Source organism: Tyto alba, unplaced genomic scaffold (genome assembly GCF_018691265.1).
Source record: "Tyto alba isolate M040663 unplaced genomic scaffold, T.alba_DEE_v4.0 Super-Scaffold_1000006, whole genome shotgun sequence".
Lineage (NCBI taxonomy): Eukaryota > Metazoa > Chordata > Aves > Strigiformes > Tytonidae > Tyto > Tyto alba.
This window is the reverse complement of record NW_024881272.1, coordinates 6444255-6466444: the sequence shown is the minus strand read 5'-3', so window position 1 is coordinate 6466444 and position 22190 is coordinate 6444255. Positions and strand designations below refer to the sequence as shown.

General features: G+C 42.9%; 2 protein-coding genes across 4 annotated transcripts; one reads left to right on the top strand and one right to left on the bottom strand.

Moving 5' to 3' along the window:
* Positions 1 to 1635: 1635 nt before the first annotated feature.
* On the bottom strand, positions 1636 to 5244 carry CENPL (centromere protein L). Its single transcript, XM_042804836.1, has 4 exons — positions 5082 to 5244; positions 4656 to 4907; positions 3383 to 3925; positions 1636 to 2006 (listed from the first exon to the last, which is right to left on the bottom strand). The coding sequence occupies exons 1-4, from the start codon at positions 5208 to 5210 to the stop codon at positions 1935 to 1937; spliced, it is 996 nt and encodes a 331-aa protein (XP_042660770.1). The 5' UTR covers positions 5211 to 5244; the 3' UTR covers positions 1636 to 1934.
* On the top strand, positions 5245 to 21171 carry DARS2 (aspartyl-tRNA synthetase 2, mitochondrial). Of its 3 annotated transcripts, none has more exons than XM_042804813.1 (18): positions 5245 to 5358; positions 5585 to 5699; positions 6692 to 6781; positions 8146 to 8212; positions 8507 to 8608; positions 9838 to 9933; positions 10892 to 11015; positions 11649 to 11695; positions 12421 to 12527; positions 13307 to 13376; positions 13959 to 14138; positions 14956 to 15063; positions 16775 to 16837; positions 17017 to 17169; positions 18020 to 18238; positions 18719 to 18829; positions 19045 to 19120; positions 20227 to 21171. In XM_042804813.1, the coding sequence occupies exons 1-18, from the start codon at positions 5286 to 5288 to the stop codon at positions 20412 to 20414; spliced, it is 1989 nt and encodes a 662-aa protein (XP_042660747.1). In that variant the 5' UTR covers positions 5245 to 5285; the 3' UTR covers positions 20415 to 21171. The 3 variants fall into 3 exon arrangements, with proteins under 3 accessions (XP_042660747.1, XP_032854482.2, XP_032854481.2); XM_032998591.2 differs by having other exon boundaries at positions 5262 to 5358; positions 6682 to 6781; XM_032998590.2 differs by having other exon boundaries at positions 5271 to 5402; positions 6682 to 6781.
* Positions 21172 to 22190: the final 1019 nt, after the last annotated feature.

The window sequence follows — 22190 nt, the reverse complement described above, 5'->3', positions numbered from 1 at the left end:
AACAGGCTTAAAACTCTCTTTTATGTAATCCTCAATTGCTTAGAAGCACATCATTCAGAACCAGCTTTTTCTGGAAGAAAGCATCTCTACTACCTGGCTGGATCTAGCTCTGTTCACTTACTGCAGTTACCATGGAGGGCTATACCCCAATTTCCAGATAAGCATGTAAAAAAGAGAATAATGTAGCTTTTCATTCCATCAATAACTTAAAGTTACGGTATAATAGATACCACCCCTATGTAGCAAACTGACTATGGCTGTAGTTCATATACTTATACCAGTCAACTTTTATATGCTATTAGTTTGCGTTCTTAAGGGAAGGAAGAACTTAAGCTATAGGGCATTTAGGTTTTTAGGGACTATTTATGCAATTAGTTGGAAAGAGCTGAGCCTTAGATTTAAATCTACACCATGCATGTAACAGTCCTGTTTTGAAATCAAATACAGGTGACGGCTATGTCAGACCTCCTATTCCTGCTTGACCAACTCTTCCTCTGAATCAAGATAGACAAATTTTGCTAAGATGTTTAATAAAAGGAAATTAAAGCACCTGGAAGTGATAGTTTAGATAGCTGCTGAGCTGTCAAGACCTTCAGAAGATTGCTTGGCTCTTTATACCAAGGTACGAGTTAGCACTTCACAGTGTAGAACTCTTACATGCAAAAATAATCCATCTTTTTGTAGTAAACAAACTCATAACAGATGCATATTTCTTTGGATAATTCTGGAAATAAATTATTACAAGAAGAGTGGGAACTAGGCATGTCATTAGTCATGTTAGGCAGTTAACATGTTTGCAGGGTTTTTCATCTCTGGTGCTGGGGAAAAGAATTAAGAACATTCTAGTGACTGCTGACAAATCTTAAAATTACATGGTTGGGCAAAGAAGGGAAAACTTGCAACCTTACTTAGGGCAAAGGTCCCAGCACAACTTATCGGACATTAGAGATGCTGTAGTGGGAAATAAGCACCAAACAAGTATATATTTAATCAGGCATAGGTGGCCTTTAAGACCCATCTATTGGCAAAAGATGACAAAATACTTTCTTTATTTAGTATTGTAATACAAAAGTAAGTACACTTAACATGTACTTAACATGTACTTCATCTACTTTTCTGTTCATTTGAGCTACAACCAAGCACTGCGCACTACCTCTCAGAATTCTGCCTGCTATAGAAGAGGAAGATCTAGCATAAAATTTTAGCACCCCTAGCTCCCGTGCCAAGAGCTCTCTGGCATGCATGATTACATCCAAGACAAACATCAGGCAAAGCACAGTAAATAGCTAGCTTACACACATACCTCAATTTCCCTGTATTAACTTGCCCAAGAGGACTCCAGGCTGGACACAAACAGAAGATCTCAGTTTCATGCTAACTGGGACATAGATGAATGCTTTATGACCATTACCAACTGGCCTGAGCAAGCTAGAAGGTAAGGCAGAAACCTGGATTTTTTTTTCCCTGGATTGTAAAGCATGCACCCTTTATCAGGTGTGCTTGAGTTTGCATTTAGACTGGCCCAAGAGTAGTCACAGTTTAGCTAAGGCTAAGCTCTGTAGAGCTTAGGCTATCTAGTTAAGTAAAAACCAACTTGCTCTTTGGAATAACAGAATTACCGGTCAGTACAGTGCATCCAAGAATTTGCAAAGTTTATTTCAGGCCCTTGCTGCTATCTACACAAATGAACGGAGTGCTTAAGCTACTAGAAGTTTGTACTGTAGCCCTTTAGGGCAAAATATCTGTTTCTCTTTGCTGTGCATGATGTTGGATTATAGCTAGTTACAGCGTTGAATGCAGGAGTTAAGAATCCACCTTTGGACCGCCAGCATGAAAGGAAAGAAGGTACTGCAGGAGTGAGTTTCCAGTCAGGTTCTCAGCATACATCTTCCAACAGTAAGCCTTTTCAGGGTGCAGATTTGCTGAAATGAGTCTCACTGTATCTGGGCAATTGCTAGTTCTGTCAGTAGCATCAGCACTCCAATTAGGTATTGGCTTTGTATAAACTGCAAGAAAGAAAAGCACATCAGAACAAAAGTTGCAGTTGCCAGATTTCCACACCCTTAAATGTGGAAACTACCAAGTGTTCCATGTGATTAAGTCAGCTTCTCTGTTGCTGGTTGCAAGGCACCTTTTTATTACTATTTTGACCCTGGATATGAAGAACAGATACATGCCTACATGCTGCTCCTTTCAGAGCCCTTTGACTTCTGCTTCTGTCCCCTGTGAAACAGGGTAACTGAAGAATACCCTTCTCCTACTCCAGCTTTTTGGAAGGTGAGAATACTAGCACTTCTGCTCACACTTCAGCTACATCCCTCCTCCTGTGGGAAGGCCAGGAAGGAGACTTGCTGGTTTCCTTGAATAGCCCTATTGTCCCATACTGAATGTATGTGTGACTTCAACTCATTATCCCCATTATGGAAGAGCCATAACAGAGTTTACACAACACACATTCCAGAAGAGAACCCTTCAGAAAGCATATTCAGCTGAGTATCGTGTGTTTACATACCTACAAGATCAAAAGTTGTTTCAGCCACTTTTAAACTACTACAGATAAAACCAAAAAATGTAACACTTCATATTTAATGCTTTTCAGTTGTCCTACCAAAGGCCAAAATTAAGAGATGCTTCCCAGCAAAGCTTATTTTCTTTCCTTTGATGAGTGCATGTTCCAGGAAGGAGATGCATGTGTGAGGTCCCATCTAACATTCCTTCTGTACCCAGAACAATGAAGTCAGCACATCACAGACTCAATTTAAGCAACTGCATTTACACAAACCGTTCGTTACCCCAGAAGACCATATTATATTGCTTGAAGAAACTTAAGGAAAGATTAATCCTCCATAGGTTTAAAGAATATTAAAAATATCTCTGTAGGAAGACCAGCACCTTTATGAAGTAGGTTACAAGTGAAGTAGTTTTTAAGCAAGATGTTTTAACTCTTAAGATGAGCTGTTGTCTCTTGGCTCACCCACATACCAGTTACTTTTATAGAGCACATTAATTATATTTGTCTTCTGCTTGTGTCTTCATAACTGCAATACTAGAAATCTAATGAACTACTTTAAGGTTTTTGATTGAGATCATTTTAAGCCTAAGTTTTGGCCAACAGGCAAAGAAACTTTCCTGCCCATACCACATACACCTATTTCTGGCCCAAGACTAGGGTTAGTAGCTTCTGCTGCAATACAGTAGTAAAATACTGTATTAATAGCTGCCCCAAGTCCAGAAGAAATAAAGGCTGCAGGTTTAACAACTTCTTGTAGGAAACTGTGCATAAGAAACATAAAACCTTAATTTTTAAAAGGCATTTCTAGACAGGTACAGCTATTTTATTTGTCCAGCATTAGTTAGGACAACATGCTACTTAAAACCTCACCTTTATAATCCCATCACAGCGTGCTGAAGCAATTGCTGTAGAAACTTTCACCAGTTTTGTAGCTGATAAGCGGATCCTAAAGTGTCTGTGGAAGTGGGAATAAAGGCAGTCCATAAAGACATCCACCTCTTCTTGAGTGATCTCTCCTGGAGTTTTTTGGACTGTATTCCACAGAGCTTTTGCATCTTCTGGATGAATGATGTATGAAATGTCCAGAGGCTGAGGCAGACAGGGGACGGAGAAGATGAGTTCTATGGCACGTGCAGTTTTCTCCTCTGTGCATTCAGTCCACATAGCTGCCATCCAACTGAGATTGAGAGGGCTGATGGCTAAACGGCGGAAGGAGCAGTCAAAAGTCTTCTGAAACCAACTTCCAACAAGAGCTGTGTAACACTCTGCCCCATTAGCAAGAAACAGAGGCAAACAAGTGAAGTCCTCTGGCACATTTTTGGAAAAATCATCTCCACACACACAGCAGAACCAGCCTGACCATATCAGTTTTCCTTCTGGGTTTTGTGGGGAAGCTTGTGATCTTGAAGAAAGCTGGGATGGGGAAAAGAAGCATTTGAATGCTACAAAGCATGTTTGATGTTTTTTAGTCAAAACCAGTTTTTGCTTTATAATTTCAAGTGTTTGGTAGAAGTTTTTTCTCAGAGCCTCGCATGCGACATTCTTTTCTGTAAAGCTCACACAGTTATTCAGTCTATCCATTACATTCCTAAAATATGCATGCAATTTTATTGAAAACATGAAGAAAAGCACTTTTTACTTCATCAGGAATGTCCTGAGATCTGAGTTTATGCTGCTTAATTTGAAAGAGTCAACCCAGGGTACATCCTATAACCATTGTCATACTGAATTTGGCATTTCAGTAGCATCTTTCGCTTGAGGTAAAGCATTCAAAAAATATTAATTAGACTTAAGATGTGGCCAGGAGATAGGATTATACCAGCTTTATTTGGGAAGTTAAATAGCCTGTCAGAGTTCTTGCAATAAATGGACTGCTGAGCTGAAAACTTAGACAAAGATTGCTTCTTACAGCCTTACTCTGATTTTATCAGAGTTGAACTCAAAACTGCAGTTAGACATATTCATTGCTTATGAGATGTTCTGTTCCAGTTGAAAATAAGACACCCAACAAATACTAGAGCATTTATTTCACGCAGCCAGTGCTTAGTATTTTATTTTTTAAGAGCATTTGATGACAGCAAAAAAACCTTTTAATATGCAAGCCTCAATTACAGTTATCAAAACAGCAAGGAAGTCTCCTTACCTGCACGAGAATCGCAGCATGGTCCTGGTCGCTACCCTTCAGGTCTGGAAGGCTGGAGACAGCCGCTTTGATGTCCAGCTCAACCCCTATTTCCACCGCCAATCCCTTCTGCCTCTCGGCAGCGATGGAAACACCAAGCAGTCTAGAGTAATCCTTCAGGTGAGCGGTACTGAATCTGTGCAGAGGGGTCACGCTGTATAAGGTCCACTGCTTATGCAGCAGAAAGACTGTACTCTCGGAATTTATGTTTTCCTGGAATAAATTAAATAAGAAAGTAATATCAGAGCCTAGCAAAAAATAACAGTTTGCCCTCTTTAGGGCTTGCGAAGGGACACCCGGAGGCCGGCGGGGGGCAGCCCAGCTGAGGGGACTGGTAGGCCTCACCCCCCCCCCCCCGCCGCTGCCTCCCCACACACACACACGCACCCCCGGCCCTATCTGGGAGCGCAGCACCGGCGGGAGCAGCCGGCTGCTGGTGCTGAGCCCACGCTGCGGCCCCCACGGCAGTTGCCCGGCGCTGGGCGCCCTCCGCGCCGCCCTCTTGTCCGACTCCATCCTCGGGCCCGCTGGCCGCGGTTTGAACGCCTTTCCCGTCAGCCCCAGCGGCGCGCGCCACCGCCCTCGGCCGCCATGTTTGTGGCGGGCGGAAGCGGGGCAGCTGGCCGGCGGGGCTCGGCTTCTTTAGTTCTGCCGCGGTTTGGGGGTGAGGAGTTTTTCGCCTGGGGGGGAAGCAAGCTTTATCGTGAGGTGACCCGCCTGCTGCGTCTGGGGGGGGGGGGGGGGCGCTCCCCAGCCCTGGCTGTGGGGGCTCTGCTCCCCGCTGGGAGATGGGGGAGCGGATGAGGGTCGGGAGCTGGCGCTTCCCCCCTCGCCCTTCCCGTTGGTGACTCGCAGGCTGAGGGACGGCCCCTCTCTTGTCTCTGCTGCAGGTGCGGGGCTGGGAGATGGCCGCCCTTCCCCGGCTGCTGGCCCGGGGGCTGGCCCGGCCGGGCTGCGGGCGGGCGCTGCGCCGGGCGGCCTCCGCCTCGGCACCGGCGGCTCCAGGTGAGGAAAACGCGTTGGCCTGGGCCCCGCCGCCCGCTCCGGGCCCGCGGTGCTTCTTCCTCCCTGGCACCCAGGCCGCGGTGGTCTGCACAGGCTTCCCTAGCCTGCGCTGGTTTCCCTGGGTCATTGTTTAAAAGGCTTTCTCCAAAATCATGTTTTTATATCGCTTTTGGCATCTCACGGTCACTTGTGGTTGAAAGAATATCAAAACTAATTTGTCCAATTTTCTTTTTTCCCTGAGCTTTTACTTTGCCGTTTTCTCTCTTTTTGGTATTACACAGTCTATAAACAATGGACAGCTGGGTGCTTAATGTGAAAACAAACCATCTTACCCTCCACAGCCTTTACGCTGTGATTAAAGTAGTAAAGGAAGACTAGTTCATGTTATTATGCACATATATGCATATGTCTAGGTAACAGTAACCTTCAGTTTTCCCCTTGCAAGCTGAAACTTGCATGTTCTGTAAATGGTGTGCTTGGATTTGTAACTAAGTCATGACGCCAGCCACACTGGGGTCTGTGGAAAGTTTTCTGTAGCCATGGCTCACGCCTTTTACTAGTCATTACAGGCAGGAAACTGTTCAGCTTACACCCACATAATAAGCATAAGTATGTTTCAGTTTTGGTTTGTGAAGCCCCCTTTGTGCTGTGTGTTTTAGACTCAAGTGTGGAATTAGTGTGTTGTAGGACTGATCTGCAGCTTTCCTTTCTCCTGTCCCTGACATTTGTAGGGCAACAGTTTGCAGCAAGGATCTGTTTAGATTTCTGTATGAAAGTTTGACATAGAAATAATTCCTCTTAAAAACTTAGTTAGAATAATTCAATGTCATATTTATATTTTAATGCCTTATATCAATTGTATTGGGGACATACGGAGTAATTTTTTTGTATATGTCTAAAATATGTTGGTGTTGGGGGATTGACTCTGTTTTGTCTTGCTTATTTGCAAAAGCCCCCCCCAAATTTATTAATTTTATTCAAGACTTTAATAGCTTTGTCACTCGGACCAACACTTGTGGAGAACTGCGTTCTGCTCATGTGGGACAAGAGGTCACACTATATGGATGGATTCAGTACCAAAGGTAAATGCAAACCAAGGTGAAAATGGAGATGCTTATTTGCCAGATCTGCTGTATGCTGTAGGTGTAGATTCAAACACTTCTATGCTTCAGGTTATCTTCACGTATCCTGCAGTAGTCATTTTTGAAGCAAGTAAACCAGTTGAGAACTGTGCCAAATCAGTATTTAAAATTTCAGAGTTTCTTATGAAAGTTAATTGATTCTTATTACAACACTGAAAGCCAGTTAAATATTATTACCCTTGTATAGGAGAGAAAACAATATAGTATTTCTAACAGCTGTGAGTAAATAATTTTTTATATAGTGTCCTGAAATTTTAAGCAAACAATGTTGTTTGTCTTTTCAGCTACAGCATCTAATGATGCAATTTTAAAGTATGTGAGATTTGCTTAAAAAAGGAGTGTTAAGAAAAGGTAGTAAGCAGAGGGTGAAATGTTAATTCCAACAGTTTGCTATAGGTGGTGTGATATAATCACTCCTAGGAGAGTTGAACATTTTGTAAATGTAGGGTGGAGAGCATGTCTGCATACAGCATGGACGATGCTCCAAAATGTTCTGAGCCTGGGTATATGCTTGTAAAATGGAGATAGGTTTTGTGTCTTTGACAATAATTTGTATCAAAAGTCAAGTTTTGCATATTACGGTCCAGAGGGGCAGGGTTTTAACCAGTGTTGTTCAGCAGTGATGGTCTGCATGGATATTTTTTTTTTTGGAGCTGGGGGGAAGAGATCTTGAACATCTCATCTTTGAGCAATTGTGGGTGGAATTCCAGGAAACAGAGTTGCATTATTGCAATGCGATCATTGCATTCTTGCTTTTAAAGACAGCCCGAGTGTCTTCCATTTGACAGCTTCTTGATGGATTAAGTACAGTGGTAGCTGTCTCTACTGCAGCTGAAGAGATCAAGATATATGATTCTGGGTCTAGGAGTGTGGATTGTTCATGTGAAACTTTTTATAGTACCAGTGTTCTACTTGTTTTGTGGTTGGATTTTTATTTTTTTTTTAATCCATGTGAACTTTAATTTTATTGCTTATCTAAATGTGTTTATCTGAATGATATTTCTTTAGCAGGAAATTGCATGTGTTCAGAATCTCTGCTTTACATGGATTAATGTTCAAGTTAAAATCCTGTCTCTCCTGGTTATTTGCACATTGTTTGTGTGTGGCTGGGCAAAATCTGAAACCATTTGTTCAGATTAGATTCAGATGAGGGAAAAGTATCTGTACATACATTACTTGGAAGTGCTTTGAGATTAGTCACAAGGTACAGAAAGTAGGTAGTTGCCATGTGTTTTGGCTTAAAAAGCAGAAGACTACTGAATTCCTGAAAAAAGTCTTTTTCCTTTGTGTTTTTCATGGATCAGACAAGGCCTGTTTCTGGTTTTGAGGGATTTTCAGGGACTGACCCAGATTATCATTCCACAGGATGAGGTAAGTGCAATCAAAATATGAGCGTTATTTTTATTTTTCCTTTGGTAGCTTGGGTCCAGCAGCCATGGAGAGCAGAATGGACTACATCGTTAGAGTGAGTGCTCTGACTCACAAGTAGATTTAAGCATTATGAGAGGCCTGATCTGACACTGCAACAGAAACTTAGTGCTGTTTCCTCTGATTGATGAGGAGTGATCCTGGATTCAAACAGGCTGTTAAGAAATGAGTCCCAATCAGCATGGTGCATTTGTCCTGTTCTTTGAATTTCTGTGAGACATTGGCGTTTTCTTGCAGGCACATTCCCATGTGAAGAAGCTCTTGTCTAATGCCCCAGTGGAGTCTGTTGTTCGAGTGACTGGAATTGTTTCCTTTCGGCCCCCAGGGCAGGAGAATCCGGTGAGGATGTTGAGGTCTCTCAGGGGTTTTATTCCTTGTGGAAAAGAGGACTGGATAGTAGGATTATGGCAGGTTTTGTGTCATAGCTTTTTCCATGGGTTCTGGGTATGTGACAGCCTATCCTCAGATAATGTGAGGCGAAATAACTGTTATGACATATTACTTAAGAGTACCTGAGAGCACATTAGACACCCTTGAATTAAATTGTATTCCAGCCATTTGAAAGGATAATGGCTAGCTTTTTCAGGCTTTCAAAGTGTGGCTGAGATGATTTCTTTTTCTTGAAAACAGGTATTGTCATCACAAATTCCACAGCATGTGATGACCTTATTCTCACTCAGAACAGATTTTGCTGTTCTCATTGTATAGGAAACAGAGGTTGCAGAATTGTTTTAATGTTATGCAGTCCTCAGCTCTCATTGTAATCAGCCTTCGATTAATCTGTCAGGATTATACGTACGCCATCACTGGCATGCTTAAAAAGAAGGCCTGGATTTATGACTGTAACTTGCTTTGCTCTGATGACTTGTAGATGTCCATAAAGAACTCAAGCTTCAAACCAAGCTTTTATTTCTTTTAATCATTTATCGTTTTGTTGGAAGGTTGCATATACTTTCCCCTGGTAAATAGAAAGAGACCTGTAGGAACAAAGGAAGTTTGATATGACACAGTGCTAAGTGGGAGAAGCTGTCTGTTCTCCCACAGGATCTAAGAAAAAGACTAGTTCTGAGAACTGGTGTTCAGAGCTGGCAGTTCTGAGAAGTTCCTCACAAGTTGCCTTTTTTGACTCTTACTAAAAACTGCTGCTGCTGCTGCTACTGCTAATGCACACTAAAATGCATACTGCAGTTTCATTGAAGCTAGTGGAACTAGTATTTTGTCCAAATGCATGTGCCTTAAAAGGGCCCGTGCCTGACTGTTCCTCTGTGCTCAGCATCTCCTTCAAGGAGAAGGCAGAGGAAGAGTAATTATATTTCTTGTACAGATCAGTATGCTACTGGGAAAGAACATGCCATTTTTGATGAAGTGACTTGTGTTTTTCTGAACAGAAGGGAAATCTAGGAGAAATCTGTCCTTGAGAGAAGTTCTCTGAGTTACACTGTGTTAGAAGGCAAGGAGGATAATCACACGTTTTTTTTCACCCCCCTGACCATCTGTGAATTACCTTTGTCCAATTGTTTTCCCTAAGTTTTGAATCTATTTTTTTTTTTCTTGCCTTTTTGCTTCAGAAAATGCCAACAGGGGATATTGAAGTGAAGGTGGAGACAGCAGAGATCCTAAACTCCTGCAAGAAGCTACCTTTTGAAATCAAGGATTTCATCAAGGTGTCCATGTTTTTTCTTTTTTTACCAGAGTGGTGGCTTTTCAATAAATTGGGAATTTGCCCAGGGTGATGGCAAAATGTCCGAGAGGTTTGTCTGATTTTCCCAGCTCTGCTTTGGGGGAAGGGTGGTATTTAAAATAGGGGTGCTGCTTGTTAGCTGTGAGGATGTATTTCTAATAACAGTTAAACAGGAAACAAGGCTTGAATGATTCCAGTGCACAGGGTTTTCAGATACCACTGTAAGAACAGATGGTAAAGGGAAGAGCAAATGAAGTCAGGCTATACTAGCTTTTTTGGGAGTGTGAAACAGAACCTGCCAGTGCACTGCTGTGTTTTAAGGCAAGGGTGCTTAGTCTTATCTGGACAAGTAGCTAGTCAGCCAGAGGATTTTCTTCCTCAGTAAGTACAGAAGAGGTTAGTTTTAGTGTAGGCTTCATGGTGTAGGAGTGGCATCGCTGTTGATAGAAGATACTCTTTGTGCCATTGAAACTGACTGATACATAGGTGTTGGCATTGAGAGAACTGGGTCCTGTTCCTTCCACGTTATGGGCCCTGGGCAGTTCCCATCATCCATGCTACTTTAGCTTTCCTGTCTGTGACAAGGATGTATCACCATTCAGTTGTTGCTTTAGATCTATGTAAGATACCACTCCTCTGTTGGAAAAATTGCCGGGAGGATTGCTACAGTCCGTTGCAGTGGACTGACAATAAGGAGGGATGAAATCCTGAGCTTTGAGGCAGCTCTTATCACAGTAACTATCTGTCTGTTTTGTGTTTTTTTTTTTTTAAATTGTCGTGCATGGAAACGCTCAGTGGCTGATATTTGTCTGTGTGGGTTGTGGCAATAGAGCAGGATCCTTCTTTAGCTTCCCCCCTTTTGCCCTGTGGCTTTAGGAACAGCTTCATTGGACATGCAGTTTGAATTTTGTCTCTTAATCCTAATTATCTCTTATCTTCAGAAAACAGAGGCTTTACGGATGCAGTATCGCTACTTGGACTTGCGCAGCTTCCAGTTGCAGTATAACCTGCGGCTGAGATCACAGATAGTGATGAGGATGCGGGAATATCTGTGTAACCTCCATGGTAAGAAGAGTGCTTGAAGAACAGTGTGCAGCAAACAGTGTTTTAGCCCTCCTTTCTGTTTCCTGTTGCTGTGAGAGACTGCCAGTAAACATCCTACTCTAAACTGGTCCCGCTTAGTAAGGACATGTCTGCTTGCAGTGGGGTCTTTAAGAGGGATGTTGGCAGGCCTGAAGAACAAAGTATGTCGAAATCTCCTAGCATGCTACAAACAGTTGTTTCAAATCAGCTGTATCCAGTGAGAAAAGGCCTTTTGCAGGTAGCTTCCCTGTTTTGGTCACCCAAGTTGAGGCATGTGAAAGGGATGGAGCTCTTATAGCAGTTTTGCTTATCTTAAAGTCAGGAAGTCCTTGTTGGAAAAGCAAGGCCTAGTTTAAAATGGATAGAAAATTAACATTTTTTTCAGCCTGTATGGAGTCGTCTGTCATCGGCAGTTCTGGCAGGACATCAGGGTAGCTCAGAGCCTTTAAATCTGTCATTACACAAGTTATTCTTAGAAGCAGCAAAATCTGTAGATTTTGGAGAGGCGATGTGTTGTGCTAGATTACCTGTTTTGCTGACTAGCCCATGCTGTGTCATACTGGTTCTTCCTGCTCTTAGGATATTCTGTGTCTGAAGCATGTGTTTGCTCCTCAGGGTTTGTGGATGTAGAAACTCCAACACTCTTTAAAAGAACCCCGGGGGTATGTATGCTGTTAGTAATGCATGTTAGCTTCCTGCGATTGCATAGGCAGTCCGTGGTTGATTATTGTCACCTGCCACTCAGCCTTCATTGCTCTTTCCTCACTAAGTAACATCTGGTGCAAATTTCTGGTATGATACATAGATACTTTTAAAAGTAGAGGGAGTGAAAGGGGAGAGGCGATATCTTGTGTCTTATTTTTGAACCTTTGAATGAATAAAGCTTCTGTTTTGTAGAGTGCATGTTGAATGCAATTCCTGTCCTGGGACAGCCAGATTATAAAACCAAAAAAATTCCTCTAAGCACTATTTCCCCAGCATTTATCTCTTAACTAATAGGTTAATGCAGTGGCACTACTCAAGTAATTTAAATTTCTGAGTTTTATATTCCTTGCTTTCATTTCAAAAATAACGACAGAAGAGAGGGCTGTAGCCTGGGAACTGTTGATGCAGCTAGCCCATGGTGTTCTTCATTTAAACCCTTGTCTTGGGTGGTATATTGTTATGCATTAGTCTCTCAGAGGTGGGGAATCCTCCTCTGGGATACTTTGGACCAAGCTGGTTAACAGATATTTTTTTTAAGTGTAATGTAGAAACAGCCATTTCCTCACAAGTGGGATTTCATAATAGGGAAAATAGGTCCTTTCCTCTTGAGCTCCTAGTCTGTGCTCTCTGTCAGGAGGCAGCTTATTTGCTGAACTGTGTAATCATTTCTTTCTGATGCTAGGGAGCAAAAGAATTCCTTGTGCCCTCAAGGGAAGCGGGCAAGTTCTACTCTCTGCCACAGAGTCCTCAGCAGTTCAAGCAGCTCCTCATGGTTGGAGGCCTGGACAGGTAGGAGTTTCTTGGACTCCTGTTCTCTGCATGTCCTGTCCAGGGTTTCTTTCTTTTGATCTGTGAGGTTTTAGATACTTCCCCAAACCTACTGCCAAGGATTTTGTGTTTTGAAGAGGGATCCTTAAATACTTCAGACTTTTCATCTAGGCCAGGCCCTTTGCCCCTCAGCAATAATGCCTCCCAGTAAGAGGAAATGTATCCGGTTTGAAGGTTGAAATCTTCACTGTTGTTTTAAATGGAAATCTGAAGCACAGTCTGCCTGAAAGGCAGAAAATCTAGTGTGTGATAAAAGCCTCTCCAAGAATAACTGGTAGAACTAATTGACGTGAGACTGGGCTGCTCAGCATGACTGAGAGAATGCATGTTCTTGGGGTGCCTGAGTACAGAGATTTTAATTAGGCTTGTTTTTCCAAATAAAGTTGAAGACGAGGGAGACAACTGTTCATGTGGTGAACAGCAGACCAGGTCTTGACAAGGAGTGAATTTTGCATGACCATTAGTAGAGTTCATGTTTGGAACAGAAAGTGGGAAAAGAGATTGTGTGTGTCCCTGTTGGGACACAGCTCACCTGGTAGCCTCCATACATCCAGCTGCTGATACAGTTGTTTCCACTCAAAATGTCATGCTTTTGAGGGGATGGGAACAACCAGGGCTATGATCATCTGCTGCAAAAGGAACAGACCTCTTTTTTTTTTTACCCTTTTCTGATCAATTCTATAGCCACAAATTAATTTAGTCTATTTTAAATTGTTATCTAAGTAAAAGTACTATTGCAGGTACTTTCAGGTTGCTCGCTGCTACCGAGATGAAGGTTCACGGCCTGACAGGCAGCCTGAATTCACTCAGGTAACCAACTCACACTGCCTTTCACCCTTTGCCTCACCCCGAACCACCTGTAGCTGTTTTCCCCTCTGGAGACCTAGTTTCTGCTAGCTGTTATGCTGCTTGGGGGGTACAGTGGTGTTTGCTGCATGTTTCACAGCCACAGCCCTTTGAAATTAATGTGGGACATGCACGGAGTGGTTCTTGTCCTTGGCTGACTGCACAGCCCCAGGTGTGGTAGATGTGGGAATTGTGTTGCAGCAGTGATTGTGCTCAATGATGCAATCTCCTCCTGTCCTGTTGGGTCAGGCACCCCGTTCCTCAGCCCTGAGGTCCCAGGCAGAGTTAGCCTGGTTCATTCAAGGTTTCTCCCCCTGTCCTTGTCATTATTACCTCATTCAGTTCTCTGAGGAGATTGTTGCCTGAGTCATCAGGCTGTAGGGAGATCATAAGCACATTCTCAGTCTAATGTAGCCATGATATGACTTCATGTAATATATTGTTTCTTGTTATGCTGGCTTTATAGTCAAGAGCTTCTGCAAGTAGCAGTGCAAAGGCAAAACTTGTAGCTAATGTGGAATCCCCTGTCTTATTTTCTGTTTTAAGATAGATATAGAGATGTCATTTGTGGATCAAGGTGGGATCCAGAGACTGATAGAGGGTCTCCTGCAATATTCCTGGCCTGAGGAAAGAGGCTCCATTACAACTCCTTTCCCTTCCATCACATATGATGAGGCACTGGCTGACTATGGGACTGATAAACCAGACACTCGTTTTGGGATGAAGGTGAGGGTTTGCCCTTTGGAAACTTGCAGCTTTTCCTTTCTGTTAGTGTTTTAAGAGTAATCTTTCTTTAAATCACATATATGTGATTGGCTGAGGTTCTTAATGCTGTAACTTACCTAAGGTGTCTATCCCATCACTACTACTTTGTAAAGGCAGTCATCTCTTGGACAAGAGAAAGTTTGATTACTTGGTTGTGGGAAAGTGTATGTTTTTAGAACATTTTATTTTAAAGATAACGTAATGTTAGGAAGCAGTGTATCTGGACTGTCTTCAGAACAGAAGCCCATAAGGCATCCACAGATACCGTAAGTGCTTTTCTCTACTGCACTCCAAAGGATACTTCTGGTGAGCATGCTTCATGAGACAGGCTCCTCCAGCCTTCTAATGGCCTGGAGATACTTTCAAGATACAACTACAGTTGTGTGCATACACTATTTATGAAATAAGAGTATGAAAGTATGAAATAAGAATATTGACAAATCTGTTAAGAGGAGCAGTGCTGAAAAACAAGAAAGCATCTTATTTTCCCAGGAATTAATTTTGGGCATTTCTTTTTCTGTATACAGCAGTCTTCACTGTGGTAGGATGTCACCATCTCAACCTTGTGTTTTCCTGGCTGTCTTGCATTTCTGTTTCTGCAGTGCTCAGTCTCTCCTAATGGTTATTCCAGCTTGGCCCCATTAATTTAATTCTGTGAACCATGTGATTTATCAGAGCAAAGAAATGGTGTCCCAGGGAATGGTGTTGAAGCAGGTGCAGGACTTTTGCTTCATGTTCCAATTACAACTGCTTTTGCCTGTGTTCTCTCCTCTCTCAGATAGTGGATATCAGTGATGTTTTACGAACATCGGACATTCGGTTTGTGCAGAATGTGCTCAGTTACCCACGTGGCACTGTCAAAGCCATTTGTATCCCTCAGGGAGCGGTAAGTGATGCTTTTACATACTGCTTATAGTTTATGGGAAATAAATAAAATGCCAATTTGAATTCCTTTGTTGGTATGGAGATGTTACTTGCTATTACTGGCAGTTGGTTGTACTTGATGTCAGGTTGGGCTGAGTGGTGTTAGAATGGAGATGAGCAGGCAATATATTGTCCTCAGGAAAGGAAAGAAGAGAACTGTGAGATTCCTTGAGGATAGGGAAACTTCTTCGGGCTTCAGCTTCCTTTTGTCAAGGATGGCTTATGATATGCATCTGAATAATAAATTGTGGCCTGTAGCAAGAGATTGAAATAGAGCCGGGTATGGCACAGCTCTGTTCTGGGCTAGTGAGAGAAAGGTCAGGTGATTGCATGCCCTTCTCATGTTTGCTTTTGCTGCATTTGTGGGCACAATCCACGTTTTGTAATGAGAATGTCATGGACCAAATCCAAGGCTGACAATAGATGTAGAAGATTATTTGACACAGCCATGTATTTTGGCAGGAAAGCAGATTTAATTCTGGCTGTGGGCATCTTTGCAGCTTGGACAGTATGGAAAAAAAAAAAAAAAACCAAAACACTAAACACTGAGTTTTATTTGGGTAATAGGACTTTCTGACCGTGTGTCCTGGTTTCAGCTGGAATAGAGTTAATTTTCTTCCTAGTAGCTGGTACAGTGCTGTGTTTTGGATTTAGTGTGAGAACAGTGTGATAACACAGGGATGTTTTAGTTGTTCCTAAGTAGTGTTTATCCCGAGTTAAGGATTTTTGAGTTTCCCATGTTCTGCCAGTGAGCAGGTACATGAGAAGCTGGGAGGGAGCATGGCTGCAGCTAGCCAAAGGGATATTCTACACCTTAAGGCATCAAGCCTAGTATATAAACTGATGGGGTGCGGGGGGAGATCACTGCTGGGGCATCGGGTGGTGAGCATTGTGTATCACTTGTCTTTTCTTGGGTTTTATTTCTTTCCATTATTTTTACTACAAGTATCATTGTTATGATTATATTTTATTATTTTTAGTTATTAAACCATTCTTATCTTAATCCACAAGTATTTTTTTTTCCCCCCCCAGTTCTCTTCCCTGTCCCACTGGGAGGGGGGAGGAGTGAGTGAGCAGCTGCGTGGTGCTGAGTTGCTGGCTGGGGTTAAACCATGACACCGTGGTTTCTCTTGGGATTCCTTTAATTCTGACACAAAATGCAAGTTACTGCCTTCCCACAAGAGAGCACGAAGGTGTGCATTTGAGCAAAAGTGGCCTCTTGAGTGCCTCTAAACATCTTGATCCTTCACATCTACTGCATTTCTTTGGATGTGAGAGTCAACCCAGCTGGTTTCCCTCTCTTCCTCCTCTGCATTGATGGGGAAAGCATAGTTCTACAGTGTGGTGTTACAACCTTGTTCCTGCATGCTGGAGGCAGTTAGTTGGTTGACTCTGCTGACTGACTACTTCTGATCTGTGAGCAGGGAGGAAAAACTGCAGCCAGATGTACAGCCTAGAGGGGCCCCTTCCTGAAAGGAGCCCTTGGAGAAGACACCCAGCTGTAGTCTAGGGCTGCAATCCCTTTCCTGTTCCACAGACCTCATAAGAACTTGAACTAGAAACAAAAGAACTGGAGAGTTTTGGAAGTGGTTCAGTCAGTAGATCTGAATCCTGGTCAGGCTTTCCATAGATTTTGCTGATGTTTAATGTGTCTTCTCTTGTTCTTTCCCCAGAGGTATCTTAAAAATAAAGATTTGGAGTCACTGAAGGAGTCTGCAAAATCCCAGTTTAACCAGGTGAGACAAACACTGCCGAGGCACTGGAAATGGTGAATGATAAAGTGTGTATAAAGGCACTTGCAGGCAGAGGATGGTAGAAGAGCAGTTTTTAATACCTGAATTCAGTGTCTGAGCATGTGATGTCTCAAGGCAAGAGAGGGCAGCAGTGGGTTGTACATACTCTTATCTTTCTCTAGGAAATCATGGAAATTATCTGCAGGCCTGATGGAAGCTTGAAGTCTCTGCTTACAAAGCTTCTTGGTGAGAAGCAGCAGTCAGAGCTTATCAAAGTGCTGAACATGCAGGTGGATGATGTGGTACTGCTGGCAGCTGGTGAACACAAGCAAGTGGTAGGAAGCATTTCTTGGGTTGTTGTGTGAGTTGAGTGTTGCTGATGATGGCTTTGATGGTATCTGACCTTAGTCTAATTCTTATTATTAAACTAGGTTACCATCTAATTCTGTGTTTCTCTGGAGCTGAAGCTATAACAACAGCAAATAATGCATGAAATGTACATATTATCTTTATTTTCCCCAGTCAGACTCTGGGAAAAACTCATAACTGAAATGAAGGCTGGAATATAAAACAGGAATAAATCGGTGCGTCCTTTTTTCTCAACTTATTTTTTAAAACATCAAACAGATTTGAAAACAAAGTCAACTAGGTAATTTTGTCTGCTGTAAGCAGATGAGGGAAGTGAAGCACAGGTGCTTATTAGCAGCAGTGATGGGAGATTCTGTCCCTATCCTTCCCTGTATCGTTGCCAGCAGAAGTTTCCTTCCAAGCATTGGTTTATGACAAGGTATCATGCTTTGCTTGATAGCCAAAACCTTGTCATATTCTTTCTGTGCCTTCATTTCTCTGCCTGAAAAGTGCAGATCTTACCTGTGGTCCCCCAGTTAATGCACATTTGTGTAGCACTAGAGGTTAGACTAGGGAAGTTCTGTGGAGATGAAACTGTTGGAAGAAAATGGACTTTCCAGCTCTTTACTTGGTCTTTTTCAAATCCTGTAGCTGCTGCTGCCTTGGCAGGAAGGCAATATCTTTCAGGATACAAGGCAAAAGTGTTAAGGCAACTGCATTACAGCTGGTGCTGTCTGTGATACTGCCTTTATGAAACACTCTTTCTCTGGTTGGTGTTTGAGTGACTTCGCTGATAGTAAAATTGCTCTGTCTCGTTCTCCCCCTTCTCTTTTGCAGTGCTCTGCATTAGGAAGCCTACGGTTGGAGAGTGCTGACCTCCTTGAGGCAGCTGGGCTGGTCCTCCGTGATCCTACAGCTTTTCATTTTCTGTGGGTGGTGGATTTTCCCCTTTTCCTCCCAAAGGAAGAGAATCCCACTGAACTGGAATCTGCTCATCACCCCTTCACTGCCCCTCATCCTTCAGATACCAGCCTCCTCTATTCTGATCCCACAAAGGTAACTAACTTCATGCCTGCTATGCTGGGTCTTTTACAGCTACATGTCATGGAAAACGAGGCAAGTAGCAACTGGTTTTAGCATAAGAAATATTTCATGGAACTGGCTGCGTATTGTACATGTCTGTTTGGAAGAGATGGCTTCCACATTACTCTGAGTGGCAGATATCCATGTGTGCCCCTGACAAAAGGAGCTTAGAGAAGACAGTTGCTTGAGGTGAGGAGTCATATATTCTGAGCCATCCCGTGTTGCTTCAGGTTTTGATCAACTTTGCAAGAGGATTTGTACTGTTCCCACTTCTGTCAGCACCAGTCCATCCCTCCGATGGGACTGGTGCATGAACTGCAAGGTGCTGTTGAGAGCACTGCTGCAGTATGTCATGGCTTCATCCCCGGTGCCTTTGCTGTCTGTGTGCAGGTTGTTGTTAGATGCAGCTGTGCCCCAGCCTTGCTAAGGTGCTTGTTCACTTTGTTTCTGCAGGTCCGTAGCCAGCACTATGACCTTGTGCTGAATGGCAACGAAGTTGGAGGTGGCTCCATCAGAATTCATAACGCAGAACAGCAGCGTTTTGTGCTGGAGAAAGTGCTGAAGGTAACACCTACAGATGTCTCTAATGCTCTCTTGGAGATTTAAAGGACTAATTAATTTAAATATCCATTTAAAATTCTAAAAGAAACATGTGCTTCTCAGATAGAGAAACATAACTCCTAGCCCTGAGTGATGGATGCCTTCATCATATCTTCATCTTGCAGTGCTAGTAGGAAGAGCATTGCTTGTCCAGTGACACTTCTTATGTAATTTTGCAGGAGGATTCTGAAGTGCTTTCCCATCTGCTTGAGGCTTTGGAGTTTGGAGCTCCACCTCATGGAGGAATCGCTTTAGGTAAGTGCTCTGTAGCTCTCCTGATGCAGATGTCTTGTGACCTTTTTTGGCATATTGGATCCAAGGATCAAGACTCGTGATTGCTGGCAAAAGCCTTGTCTCTTCCTGACCGAGATAGCTGTTCTGGTGTTGCTGTTTGGCATACCAACGTGGTAACACTGTGTGGGCTTACACAGTGCTTCCACCTCTGCAGCTGCTTTGTATAAGGAAACAGGTCTCATCATCAAGTGCAGAATGTTTTGGTGTTCCTCTTCAGTGTCATAGTGTGATTTGGTTCTTATACAAGGGCCAAATCCCATACTGGTGGCTCTAAGGATGATCCTTATCTGCTGTTCTACAAACAGTGTATTCATTAAGATGAGGTCATCTTTATTCTCATTCCTGTGCAGCCAGAACAGGATCCCTGTACTGCATGCATAGAGGCCTGGGACAGCATGGTACTTTGTTTCATGCCCTGGGTCACTGTCACAATACTGCCCTCTGCTTCAATCTTGCTTCCCTTCTTACCTATTTTGCTTACTAATTTAGATAATATCAGATTTTTTTTTTTTTTCTTAGAACCCTACAAGTTTGTGGTTTTTAAAAAAGAAAACCCAAACAATTAAACCCCCTACAAAAAACAAAGGTAGCATTTTAACAGGTGGTCTCCCAGTGTGATTTCCCTGCATCCAATCACCTGGAGGCTCTTGTTCTTTTTTTAATTCCTCCTAGTTGCAGTAATCCTTCAGAACTGTTTGATCAAAAACTTTGCCAGGGCTCTGCTGAACTGCTCGATGTTCCTGCCACTCAGGTGCCCTGGTTTTGCTATGCTGTCTTTGCAAAGGCACTGTTTCTGTCTTGCAGTCCTTGGTGTGTTGCAGAACTTTCTGTAATATTGAATAGCTTTATTTTCCTAGGCGTTTCTGCTCTTCAGGCAAGTCTGTTTCTCAGGAACTGGTTGAGATTGATTTTTTTTTTTTTTTTTTTTTTTTCCCCCCCCTTACGTGCTTCACTTTTATTCTTCAAGCTCAGTAATATTATCTACTCCATCTTTCTGATTTTTGAGTCAGAGGAAGTAATATAGGGCCATAACTCAAGTGGTTCACCAATTTCTTTTCTGCTTCTAGGACTTGACAGGCTGATCTCTCTCATTGTTGATGCTCCAAGTATCCGAGATGTCATTGCATTTCCTAAATCCTTCAGGGGACGAGACCTGATGGGCAATGCTCCAGACTATGTCAGTCCAGAAGAACTAGAGCCATATCACATCCAGGTTTCCTGGCCTCTTGCAGAAAAAGAGGCAAAGAAAAACTGATTTAAAGCCAGTGATGTAAGCTAATCTGTTTAACCAGAGGTGATTACAGCTTCTAAATACTAGAATTCAGTTCAGAAAACATCATCTGTTATGGGGAAGGTGTGGGAGCAGTACAACCCCGCTGTATGTAATATGGCAGTTTCAGGATTGAATGGAAAATAGGTAAGAGGGCTCCCTGATAGGAGTTCACCTTTGGGTTGATACTGGGAAGGAAAAGTAGAAAAGCAAAGGAAAAGAACATAACTTTAGCATAGGATATTGAGACTGTTGGCTTTAGGGTGTCATATTGGAGGGAAGATAGGATCTATTTTTTTTTTTTCCATTCCCCATTTTTTACATGTCTCCTGTAAAGCCTTTATCCTCCCATCTGGAGGAGGAGGTAGCATCAGCTTCCCTGGTGGGATGGTTTGTGTTCCTGATGGTCATTTAATCTCTTAGCTAAGGACTATTATAATAAAGCAGTGCTGTGCTGGGCCAAGAGCTCTGGACACTTCACAGCAAAACTTCAGTGCAGCCAGCAGCTTGTCTCACGTTGGAGGATACAAGATCGTCCAGAACTTACCACTTGGAGTTCATATTCAGCTGTGTTCTCCCTTTAAAGACGGGGGAAGTGTTCACAACATTTGCAACAGCTAGTAATACTTGTCAAAGAGGTGATACCTGTCTTTGGGGCCTGCGGTCCCGGTGTTTTTCAGCACACTAATTCTGAAGTTTGTATGTTTGTAAATAAAGCTTATCTGGCAGTGTGGTTTTGACAGTTTGGCTTTGGTCTTTCTGTACGAGAGCAAGCTGCCAGTTTTTCTTTGTGACCCCTGATCCCTCTAGGAGATGACAAGAAGCCTGTGACAACATAGTGGGGTTGCTGGTCTTCTGTGAATTCTGCCTGGTCCTGCAGACCTGCTGCTACAGTGGCAAGTGACGCAGCAGCACGTTCCTTGCAAGGAACTGTCTGTTCATCCCTGTCCTGCACCAGAACAGCCATGGCACAGGAGCGACTCTGGATGGAGTAGAGCATGGGCTCTAGCAGCATTCTGCCACGCCAAGCCACTTAGCTCTGCTCTGTAGTGTACAGCAAACCCTCTGCAGAGGCACTCCAGCAGGTGTTTGTAACTCTGTGTTTAGGTTGGTGGAAGCAGAGAATTGGTGGGAGGAAAGGAGGAGGGTGAGGAAGCTGAGAAGAGAAGGAAGAAATTACCTGAATAAGGTAGGAAGGCAGTGCGATTGAAGAAAAGGGGAAACTCCTGCTGTCCTTCCCAGCTGGGACACAGTAAGTGCGTAAGGACAGAAGGAGGACTGTGATTCTTGTCTGAGCTGATGCTGAAATCCAGCTTGCTGCAGGACATTCTAGCCTGCAGATTCTAATGGATTCAGGGCTGCTCCAAGGCTTACCAGCTAATTCAGTCTTCACATGGGATACTACATAGTGGGCACACTTGTTTTTTTGTTTTGTTTTGTTTTTTTAAATACTGGACTGTCCTGTTGATAAACAGTGAGGGGTGTGGCTCTTCTTAAGGTTAGGGGTTTTTGAATACTTTAGAAAGCGTAAAAATACTATCCATAGACAAGTAACAGTAGAGCTGACTTGCTGTTGCTTTGCAGATTATAAAATGATGGAGTTCAGTGCGTAAAACAAAATTTAAATCCTTTCTGATAACATGATTATCATCAGTCTTGGATCATGGTTAAATACTATTAAAAAAAAAAGGCAGCACAATCCTGCATTTGTATTCACATTCATTCTAGCCAAACAATGAATTCCTTATTTTTTTCCTTGTA